The 12483-nt window shown below is 40.1% G+C and overlaps 1 protein-coding gene across 1 annotated transcript; it reads right to left on the bottom strand.

Moving 5' to 3' along the window:
• Positions 1-786: 786 nt before the first annotated feature.
• LOC133009347 (uncharacterized oxidoreductase YjmC-like) lies at positions 787-11795 on the bottom strand. The gene is made up of 11 exons (XM_061076829.1): positions 11643-11795; positions 6448-6596; positions 6146-6334; positions 5696-5757; positions 4236-4289; positions 3975-4073; positions 3450-3585; positions 2720-2838; positions 2209-2304; positions 2014-2124; positions 787-1438 (listed from the first exon to the last, which is right to left on the bottom strand). Exons 1-11 carry the CDS (start codon positions 11648-11650, stop codon positions 1373-1375), a joined length of 1089 nt encoding a protein of 362 aa, XP_060932812.1. The 5' UTR covers positions 11651-11795; the 3' UTR covers positions 787-1372.
• Positions 11796-12483: the final 688 nt, after the last annotated feature.

Below are 12483 nucleotides of genomic sequence, written 5' to 3'. Positions count from 1 at the left end.
ATAAGTAAATGCCCAGTTACGCATTAATCTTTCCAGCTCAAGTTGCTTAAAATAAATCTTTTTCCTTTATCCGTTACCATGGTGAATGGCAGTATTTATACACCACATGCACGTTTAACATTCTCAGAGTTAACTGAAATGACTCAGAACAGCTGAACCATCTCAGGGTTGATCAGAGCAGAGGTCAGGGTTAGCCTCAGTTTGTTGCTTTCTGCAAATTACACTACAAACAATACCAACATCACAGAACTAAATTGGGCTAAAAGAAAATATACAGTCAAAGTATATTGATGGCCTACTCTAAACAGAAAGTTTTCGTAAACTTGGTCTCCCTCTAGTGGTTAAAACATACATATTTAGCTCATGTTTGTGTGAAATTAAACTGCTGTGTGCGATTTTGCTTTAAAATAAACTTGATTAATTTAAATTTTAACAAGTTAAGGAAAACGTGTAAAAATGAATAGCTGGTACTCAATTGATGAAGGCAAACCACCAAAAACGCAGATTTGAACATAGTTAAATCATAACACGCAATAATTAATAAAATATATTAAAGATGACATTCATATATATATATATAAACTGTGAGTTAAAGGTGTGTTGATAAATGGAAATTCACTAAGAAATTGTAAGTCATGTTGCTATCTGGTGGTTGATATGCATATGGGTTCTTGTTTTGAAGATACAGAAGATGTTATTGTAATCCACTTTGGATAAAAGCGTCAGCTAAATGAAATGTAATGTAATGTAATGTTGAAAAACAGATATGAAGCAAAGGCATAGATGTAAAAGTATATTTTTTTAATAAGGCACAAATGAATATTGTTTTATGATAACGTTGGCGTAAAAAGAAAATCTGAACATGGTCCCATAGACAATTTAAAATGCTTTTATAAAGTATATTTCTAAAAAATGGTTTATACAGGGAATGAGCCAACTGGCTCGTTATGAACAAACCAAATTATCTTTAAACATTACCACCCAGTCTTTCTTAGATCATTTACATCCATCAGTCAAATCCAATGGTAAACAAGAGCTTCAGACAAATGTGTATATTTCACTCAGAGAGAAACAACATCTTGAAGACATGTTTACGTTTTGACATCTGCAGATGAATTATCTCCAGACATCCAAAAATGTTAAAAATAAGTTTTCAAAATTTCCCTTGAACTTCTGATCTTTTCCTTTCCACTTAACATTTACATGGGAAAACTTTTCAAAATGAACAATTGAAAAATGTGCAAAAGACATGACTGTCAACATGCAGTACATGAAGCCACATTCCCAACTTGCCCTGCGGAGGAGCAAAGGGGTCAAGATGAGCAAAAGAGCCAGATTCCTTCAATGTTGAGAATTTCAGCTGGCATGATTATTAATCGGAGATGAGCTTGTCACATGGCAGCAGCTGGCTGACGCCGATTTTCTGTGCACATTCATTCTGTAGACAAATCAAAAATCAAGTCAGGTTAGGTCAGCCTGAAATAGTATTTGGCTTAATGCACTAGCGGGACATTTAGGGTAATATGCTCAACTGATTTCCTGCAGAAGTTATGCCCCTTTTCCACCCGTCAAAAACCAACTGACATACTTTCACTCCTGGATAAAATGTTTCTGCAGTAGTTTTTTTAATTGGCTCTGGCCCCAATAGGCAGGGATGAAAACATGACACTTTGGTGAACGCGCCAATTTTGTTCTTCTTACGGGCATCGACACATAAATAGCCAGGAACAGGAACGACTCAACTGTTTAAAAACACCAATTGTACTTGCTAATTTTGGTCTGAGATTTATTAGATAAGATGATCGATATCATTGTCATGTGTGTACAGTAACCATGAAGCTCAAGCGGGCAGCTAACTGTCTCAGCTTAGCATATGAGCTAGAAGGGACACAGCGAGCCTGGTTTGGTCCAAAGATCAACCTACAGACACCCCTAAAGCTCACTAATACACCACATGCTCTACAGGGCTCCACGTTCCAGACTGTTTGGTGTCGTCACTTTCTGAAATCTTACCATGAAGTTGACAACATTGATGTGGTAGGGAATCCCACCCATCTCTTCACACTTCTTCATATTCATCCTCTCTGGGTCTCCAGCAGCCAGGACAGGACTCTCTGCATCAGCCTAGGACCACAAAAAGAAGTTAAACTAGTCACTTTGCTTTAAACTTGAATAGTTTTCAGCATTGCAACATTAGGATGTACTCACGGGGTCCAGGCCTCTCTGGATGGACAGCAGGTCAGCCATCCTGTCGTTAAAACCATCAGCAAAGTTCTCTGGGTTGATCGCCACAAAACACTGACCCTGTGAACATAGAGAGGACAATGACCAGACTGTGCACATAGAGCTAATATAAAGTAAAGGGACTTATAAACATGTCAGAATCGAGCCAACGTCTGACTCTGTGATTTCTTTTAGATAACAGTGGCTGTAAAAGTCTGCTGATACAACTCGGCTCCACAGAACTCTGCCCATCATGCCTCATTTATTTGCTGTCGTTAACAGAGTAATAAATTAAACTGATGCTTAGTCAACTGGGCAATAATAAAACAAACCGGTCTTTTATCATTACTTTGGAGAGAGGAACGTAAGATACGTGGCTCCATGCAGGAGTTAAATACATTTCTAAAGATTACTTTTCCAATCCAGATAATGAGGGGTTTTGAAGTAGGGTTAGGGTTAGGTCAAGTAAAAAAAACAAAAAATAAAAAAAACGTACCAGGTCTGCAACACGATCCGTTACTTTCCATGTGCGGACATGTTTGCTGTACTTGGCGCCGGCCAAGATACCACAGAACACCTCCACCATCATTCCCAAGCCGTAGCCTTTATATCCTCCTGAAACAAACAAACAAAATGATATGAATGTAAAGGAGTCGTTTAATATATAGAAAAAATCTGTACAGTATAGAAAAAGAAATATACCATGGGGCAGAATGTACAATTATGCAACAACAGAGTGAACTAGGATATTGCCCCTCCCACCCATTAAGAGCGCAAATTAAACTAAACTAGAAACGGGCCCACATGTTATTTCATGTGGGCCTTTTGCATTCCTTATGTAGTGAATGATAAAGTAGAAAACAGTTAGCTCTGTTAATTTCTCTTCAAAGACGATGTGATAAATTTCATCTCCTGACCAATGAAAATAAATTTCTATGAGAAGTAGAAAGTGTGAGGGCTGTTTCTGTGTGTGTTCTTTCACTCTACACCTGCAGCTGACGGCTGTGTCACAAGCCAGACACAGTCAGACACCTCAAACTCACGGTAAACTGAGACAGTTGATAACCAGCTTCGTAGTGCAGGTTATCAGGACGGCTTATGTTCGGTTGAGTGAGGCCGGAATACAAAAAATGTCTTGGCTACGTTAAACTTGCTTTGCAGTAAAGGCCCCAGGATTTCTATCCCCCTGAGTTGAATGCCAGCAGTTGTATCTTTTGGTTTCTGACCTGTGGCTTCACTGCCGCCGACAGGCACCAGTCCTCCTCCGTCTAGGACTCTCTTGGGATCTGTTGTCAGCTTTCCCTGAGCGTCACAGCCCCAGCCCTCGGGAATGGTGTCTCCACGACGCTCATGCAGCTCCACCTGTGCACATTACACATTCAGTACAAGAGTGGGATGACTTAACATACGCACATATCTCATTTAGCTGATAAGAACACAACATGTGATGTCATTGTATCAGGTAGATAAAGATTCTGAGTAGTCATTTCTGTCTAATCACAAACTTAAATAAGGCTAGGTGTATATGAGTCAAATAATTTAACTTCCTTGTCCAATGAACAACCATTGTGAACCATGTTAAAAAATCAATTCCGAAAAGTTTAGATATTTATCAGACAAACATGTGGTGTTACATCTAAAATAATCCACATCCAGCTGCATTAGTGTGGCATCGTTTCTCTGCATTAAGGAGGTGACGTGCAGTTTGTACGGCATGCTCTGACGACCTATAATGATAAACCTGATCTCACCTTTCCAAGTGCCACTGCTGATGTGGCCATATCCAGAACAAAGCTGTCTCCGTCTTTGGAAGGAGCTGCCACACTGATGGGGTTGGTTCCCAGAGTGCACTGCAAACAGCAGGATCACAGTGTTAGGAGGGGACAGATTTTTTACATGTTTTTTCACTAAATAAATAAAAACACACAGTAAATGCATAAAACTTCCAGAGTACCAAAGGACCCGCTCATAAGTGGCATGCACATATGGTTTATATTATCAAATACATTTACCTCTTTAGCGCGTGAAGGAACCACCAGTGGGGATGTATTGGTAAAGGACATGCCCTGTGTCGGTCAGAAGATTATTATTAATACAAATAGAAAATACGCTAGGAAATACTGCACATTCACTCACATTTGTATTTCGCAATGACACACAACATTGGATACATGTTTAAATTCCAGCTTCCATCTGGAAAAAGAAAAATGAAATGAAACTGAGAGATTCAAAGTTTTTAAACTAGATGCTGAAAGCATGTCAGCAATCCTTGTCCAGTCTTCTCCCCTTTTTACATAACCTGCATCAGACTTGCAAAGATAGAACAAGCCTTAATAAGAAAACAGGAACTCCTTCAAAACCAGTGACGGGAAACCTCAGGTCTATATCAAAATAATGAACTTCTTTATAGAATTGTCAAGGACTACTTGCCTACCCTCGACCCACTCACACCTCAGCATGTTAAATTGAAGATCTCTGTAAAGCTGAATCCAATCCCACACAAAAAACATTGCATCACAGTTCAGATTTTGTTTTCTTTCTCATCAATATTCTCTACAAAAGCCATTTGTGTCCACTCAGAGACAAAGTCCAATAATCAGGATCCTGCTGTCTTTCGGCCCTTGGACATCACTGCTTATACCCTCAACATGCAAATATGTCTGACATTTCCATTGATTCTTATCTTTTAACTAAAATGCAGCAAAAAAAAGCCCATACAACCAACCTTAACCCATCTGCCTCTTTCGACTTGACTCATACCTCAGTCCATACGAATCTATATTGACTCCAGGCTAGCCAGAGCTCACCCCCACCCCCCCAAGGCCCTTTATTCATCTCAGAATCAGGTGAGGTGGTCGCAAGCTGAACAGAATTATCCTGCATGCTACAAGCTGAGAATTTTTTCCACATCCACGCTTCCTTCACTGCTGGTAGGGAAGATGATGTGAAAAACGTCTCAGTCGCTGGTCTTCCCCAGCATCCTTACCTACAATGTATATAGTTTTATAGTTTCTATACAAGATCCAAAACTATCCAGGCAACATAAAAAACACCAATCTACATCTTTCCCAATGAAAATTGTCTTGGGGGCTTTATTCATCAAACTTACAGAGCGACAGGCCCCTGACTTTGAGTCTCAACTCCCCCGGTTCCCTATGGTATTCCCACCGCTGCAGCTGACATCAGCACATCTTCTCCCATGACCTCAATTCATTGCTTCATGTCTTAACCGTCACCCCCATCTCTTCATTTTTCAACCATTACCCAAAGCCTTCATCCTTCAAACCTTCCTCCAGACCCTCAATCATTTCACCTCACATTGTACAATAAATTATTCTGATCCATACGATTATTGGTATGGTCTTTGGTAAGGAAATAAAATAGGAGAAACTTAAGATGATTTTAACTATTTGTCCTCAGCAGCAGTGTAATGTTAAAGATAGGTCAATAGGCTGAGAAATGCTTCACTCACAATCATGTTTTCCTTCAGAGCTTGCATTGCATAGTATCCGGCAATACCATAATGATTGGAACCTACAAAAGAAAAGTAGCATTAGCACACATGGTTTAAAAGAAATGGTATTTCATTGTCGATGTCAAAATTGACTTGAGAGGGATTTTAATTTCCGAAATTAAAGTGAATTGTAAGGAAATACCAACTTGCTGAGTGCTTATTATCCAGTCATTAATCTTAACTACAGTTTACTGTTGTGTACCAAATACTTTTCATCTTATAAAAAGTGAAAATAATTCCTTATGAACACTGAACATTCAGTCTACTCAAATAAAGACCTGTATCTGATGCCAGAGCATGTTGGAGTGAAACATTGATATTACACTCACAATAAAGTTACCATGGTCTGAACCTTTATTGTTGTGGCCTTCTACAGTGTTGATGCAGTTAAAAGAAGACGGGACTGACCATGTGCCACCACCCAGCCAATGCCGACTTCTTTGGCTTTCTTTACAGCCAGATTCATACAGAAGTTTCCCACCACAGGACCCAGGAGGTTCTTCCCATCCACCAGCGCAGTGGCCACGCTCTCCTTCTCGATCATAGGCTCACCGTCCTTGGCACAGATCCCTGTCTTGATGTCCTTCACATACATGTCTGTCAAAAAGAACAGCAATAGTCCTATTCAACCCACATCCTTATTACATGCAAAGACAATTGTGCTACTACCTTAAATTAAATGTGCAGGTAAGTTCCAGCACCGCACTAACCCATCCTGTTGAGTCCATGGCTATAGTGGCCTCTGTGGTCTCCTTCCACCAGCACCTCAGCCAGGCTACGGGCATGATGCGGCTTGGTGCCAACAGCAGTCATGCATCTCTCAATGAAGCCTTGCACCTCCAACTGGCTGATCAGACACCTGCAGAGAGGACAAATGGTATCAGATGTGAGAGGCGGGAATCTTTGACGGAAACGAAGAGCCAGTCAGACACACATTTTCTCAGGTCAGACACTTTTAATAACAGGTTTGGGTCAATACTGCACATGCAACTACACAGATATCCACTAAAAGAGAAACCCACAACTTGTATAGGTTTAGCATATACAGGCTGGATAACATGTGGAGCTATCCTCATAGTATAGTCTGTATAGGGACTCTCCTACACATCTGCAAACCATCAAACAGGCTGCACACCTACTGGCGCCCTTGGAACAACATATGCTTGAGGAATGTAGCCTGAAGTCATCAGCAGATTGTTACACAACAAGGAAGAATTGGTTGAGCATGGTTCAATACAAACTAAATAGCAAGAGGATCTCAACATTGTCGGAATCTTTTTTAAGCTGCAGCAGAGTAATGCATTCAAAAGATGAAAGAAAAAGAGTTAGCAAAACATTTCTTAAGACATTACAACAACAAAGACACATACAAAAAAACTAAATCCAAAACAAATCTGTGAAGTCAACACAATGAGCTATAACAAAGGATCTAACCATAAGAAAAGCAACTGCTATAAAATCTTGAGTTGCATAACTGGTTAACAAAAACAGAGGCTCTGTTTTCGACCTTAACCTTTTAAACATTTAGAGGGGAGGATATTGGGAAACTGTCCTCCAGCCGTTACTCAGGAGGAAACGTGTGAAAATCAAGATCTGGCAGAAGCAAGAACTCAAGAAAGAACTCTGTGTACGACTTCAAGTACTCCCCCACCAAACTTGAGCTGTGACCAAAAAACACACAACGTGTTGCATTACTTTTATCGGACACCACCGTGCTCTGATGTGTTATATAACTGAAAGATCCCTCCCCATCTTACAGCAAACACGCTGAACTTTCAACACTGATCCAATGATTCAAAGCAGAGAAGTGTGCTGAGGGATGGATGCCACCGTCATGTGCCTACAGTAAACATGAAGCTACAACAAACAGCCAGTCAGTGAGGGTAGCAAAAGTATCAGCACATATAGACTGTAAAAACTGAACGTCAGCATTTGTACTCCTGTTGGTTGGCAGTCACATCCTGAAGTCTTGCTAGACGCCTGATAACAGCTTAATAAGGATATTTACTGGCAGATAAACTCCCCCAATACTGCACATACAACTACACAGATATTCACAAAGGAGAAACCCACAACTTGTATAGGGTTAGCATATACAGGTATGATAATGTGGATCTATCCCCATATTATAGTCTGTAGGGACTCTCCTATCCATCTGCAAAGACATACTGGTGCCTATGAAACAACATAGGCTTGAGGAATGTAGCATGAAGCCATTGGCAATTTGTTTCACAACAAGTAAGAATTGGGAATGGTTCATAGCAAGATGATTACATCATTGTTTGAAGCAATTTTAGCTGCACCAGAGTAATGCATTCATAAAATGTTAGAACAATAATTAGCATTACATTTCTTTAAATTCAGACAACATAGACCCAGACAAAAAACCTTAATCCAAAACAAGTCAGTTAAGTCAACACAACAGCTTTCGGTTTACATAAATGTTGGACTCTGATATCTGGTCTAAAAAGCAAAGCAAGGCAAATGCAAAGTTGCCAATTCATGTCATTTCCCACTAAGGTCAACACTTCCATTGCCCCACATTCTGCAGGGTTGGACAGCATGGACAGTGCCCTGCTAACTCAAAGTTTGAAGTCTGCGTTTGCAACACAGACTTCAAACTTGTTATAAAATGTTATCACTGTCTCTGTCAAAGTTTTATTTATTTATATACACATATTATTGCTTATACATTGTGCTCACATAATAAGGAAGCATAATTGATCCAGCTCAAAGTTTACTATCATTCACAGTTTACAGCCACAACCTGAAGAAGCAGCAAATGAGAAGTAAAAGTTGAAAGAAATTATAATGTGACATTTATCCAGATAAATATAGATATCCACTGAAGGGAAACGATCTTTGAATTTTTTCAATTCCCTATTCCCTATTAAGGAGTTACATGTTTGACTAAATGCATGACTACAGTCAGCCCACTTAATCTTTGAATTCACATTACGAGATTAGATAATGTTCCAGGGTAAATTTCAATAAATGTTAAAGGACAATTTAACATAATGATCAAGTGCCATTTCTACCAAAATTCTGCAAACGCTATTTAACTGGAAAATGATGACCACAGTTATGAGAACATCTCGTCTTAACACTGATTTTTTTTTTTTTTTTAAAAACCCACATCTGTGTTCCAAAACTGTATTATGCAATGTTCCATTCTTTTTCCTCTGTTCTCCTTCATTTCCCTCAGGTTTCCACCACTGAGCTTTGTGGTATTTGTTGGTAACTGTTTTGTCGACTTGTGTCATAAATTTAGGAATGCACCATGATTGAATCCAGACCTAGGCAGGAGTGTTGGCGGGCTGGCCTTTCACTTCCTGTGCAAAGAAACCGTTTTTCTGTACGAACGGCTTCACCATTGACTGATGCACATCAGTAGGAGCCTCTGCATTGAGCATTGAGACTGTATTTGGGTAATTATCGTGTGATGCATCACTTTTTGCTGGCTGGTTCTAGTTTCTTACAAGGATCAAATCATAAAAAAATCACATGTTGTAAAATCTTGAGAGTTGCATAACTGGTTAAAAAAACAGATGCTCTGTTTTCGACATCAACTTTTTGAACATTCAAGTCCTTAACTGAAAAAAATTGGGGAGAATAATGGAAAACTGTCCTTCGGCTGTTATTAAGGAGGAACTGGCGTAAATCAAGATCTGACAGAAGCAAGAGCTCAAGAAGAACTCGTATGACCTCAAGTCCTCCCCCACTAATCTTCAGCTGTGAGCAAAAACACACAAAACGTGTTGCATTACTTTTATCCCAGACATCTGACACCACTGTGCTCGGATGTGTTACATAACTGAAAGATCCCACGCCATCTTACAGCAAACACGCTGAACTTTAACACTGTTCCAATGATTCGAAGCAGAGACGTGTGCTGAGGGTTGGATGAGAAGATGCCACCGTCATGTGTGTACAGTAAACATGAAGCTACAGCAAACAGTGAGGGTAACAAAAGAATCAGCACGTCTAGACTGTAAAAACTAAACCTTAGCATGTTGACTCCTGTTGGTCGGCAGTCACATCCTGAAGTCTTGCTAGTCGCCTGATAACAGCTCAATGAAGATATTTTCTGGCAGTTAAATTCTCCCAATTGGATGTTAAATATTTAAAACATATTGACTGTATCTGAAATATGAGGCAGATTTTGTAACATTTGGATAAAACTATGCTAGGCTAAGCTAGCTAGCTACTGTTTAGCTATTGTTTTGATATAGCAGAAACATAATATTCTTTGTCCCTCATAGCATCAGCTGTGTCAAGGCCTTGGGAGTGGCTCCTTGTTACTTCCGTATTCCAATGCCAAGAGGATGGACTGTTATAAAATAGACAGGCGCCGGCTGTTTGAGGCGCTCTGATACGACTGGAGACTGTCCGGTACTGCTAGAGTACCGGGCAGTGTGTTGGATGCCCATTGTTTTTCTGATTCATACCTGTTCATTGCTTTCTAAATAAATACTTGATTGAACCAAACCATTGGATCGGCTCTTCTCATATTTTAGGATAAACGAACACGCCTGACAAAGGTCAAGCTTTAATTTAACCTCACTAGGAAATATTGGCATCAGATGTTATATTAAACCATTTATACATGAATTCAGATTACTTTTGTGTATACGAATCACCTGGACAGAACAAGGCTAGCAGCCTCCCTCCGTATCCAGTCTTTATGCTAAGCTAAGCAACAAGCTGCTGGCTCCAGCCACATATTTAGCACAAAGATGTGAGAGTGGCATCAATCTTTTCTCTGCAATACAATAATTTGTGTATTTCCTTCAATGTTGTTCTCCTCTATATACAGCAGCACTTTAGTTTATTTCCAGCAGGTCAAACCTTAAGTTGACCTCACTTGCTAATAGTAGGTACTGAAATCAATCAGTTTTACATTATATTTACCAGTTAACACATTAATTCAAATTATCATTGTGTGTTTGTAACATTTGGACCGAAGTAGTCTTTGTTTTCCTGTTTGCAGTTTTTACGCTAAGCTAAGCAAACCAACCACATATTAAGCATACATATAAGAGAGTAATATCAATCATCTCTTAGAAACTAAGCTAATAAGTGTAGTTTCGACAATGTAATAAAGGATCTCAGCAGCAGTAGTTGTGTATTTTCAGCAGAAGGTCAAGCATTTGACCTCACTAGCAAATATGTAAGCCTAGTGAACTCCACCAAATTCAAAGCCACACATTCACATTATATTAAACAATGCATACTTATTATTATGTCTTCCTATGTTCACATGACTGCAGAAACCGCATGATATTGCAGTGAATGATCAAATAAAGCACATTAAATTGAAGTGTCGGAAAGGAAATCGAAATGGACATATCTGCATCCTGGTTCTGGTGAGGCTTCACATTTACACGCACACAAACACAGGTTCAATTGTTCGCACTGGTCTTCGAAAGTTAAAATAAGCACATCAGCCAGCGAGCATGTGAACACGATAGTCACTTGTGCAGAATACATGCTCTGTGCACAAAGGAAGAGCTATGAAACTGATAGAGCTGCCGAGACTCACCCTTTTCAGTTGAGCTTCACTTACTTCCTCTACTTCCTCATTGTCACAATTAGCGCTGACAACCGCACGCTGTCCATTATTGAGAAGTTGAATGAAGTTAAATGCAGTCCTGTATTTGCATTCATTAGAATTTGGGAGCAACCCAACCACAGCATGTTGCTTGCGGTGTAGCAGAAGGTAAAGAAGATGCATAGATCCTGAGGTGCAGAGCCAGCGGGCCTTCCTCTGAGTCCTGAAGCAAAGTGAAGTGTATGGATCGGACTCATCTAATGCAGAGATGCTTTCAGTTTCCATTTGATACCTGCAGGACACCGTCTCTCCTCTGCACACGGGTTAACACTGGCACTGGGAAGAGTTCCTTACCTGCTCATGTTGACTGTCCTTCGTGCTTCCACAGGTCGGTGTGTGTGTGAACGTCCTTCTTTCCTGGTTGAAGCAGCTTGTGACCCACAGCTGGAGTCGATGATCCACCATGGACTCCACCTCCTTCAGCCTCAGGCCCCCCCACACAGCAGGGTTTGGAAACGCCCCCGTGTCGTAGACTCTCCCAGGTGTCCGGACTCCTGGCTGCCTGTGGGTGTGTTCAGTGGGAGGGTTTTTATGAGGAGAGGCCTGGAGGGGGAGGGGGATGGGGGGGGGGGTTGTCTCTGTCTACCTCCTTAACATAGCATCAGTGCCTGATACTGTGAGTGGGGGTGGAGGTGGGAAGTTATGTAAACTTTGAGTGGTGTTGCTGCAAAGTTTGACATTGTTCCCTTGCAAGGAGGCCACCAAGAAGAATAGCAACACAACCGCAGTGGATACAATAAATCTAAGGAATCTATATGCATGCTAACATATCATACATATATAATTATTCTGTGTGGGCATTTGGCCCGTCCCTTCTTAGAGTGACAAGACAACCCTTACTTACAAACACATACAACCTCTTAGATATTGTATCATATTTTTAATCATACTACATATAAATACATACGTACATAAAAACATGTGGGAAAATAATGAAGAGACGAGATTAAATGACTTCCAAATTAACTTAAAGAATTATATGTATTAGAAATCTGTCACTGGATTTGATAATGAGCTTTTTTCTCTTCTCCCAGGATTTCTCCAGATAACTGTCCAGTTCATTAACTTATACTTATATAAATATGCCTACTTAGATAAAATATAAAAAGTTTCCACACTGTACAGGTACATAGTG

Source organism: Limanda limanda, chromosome 8 (assembly GCF_963576545.1).
Source record: "Limanda limanda chromosome 8, fLimLim1.1, whole genome shotgun sequence".
Taxonomy (NCBI): Eukaryota; Metazoa; Chordata; class Actinopteri; order Pleuronectiformes; family Pleuronectidae; genus Limanda; species Limanda limanda.
This window is presented reverse-complemented; position numbering and strand designations above follow the sequence as displayed.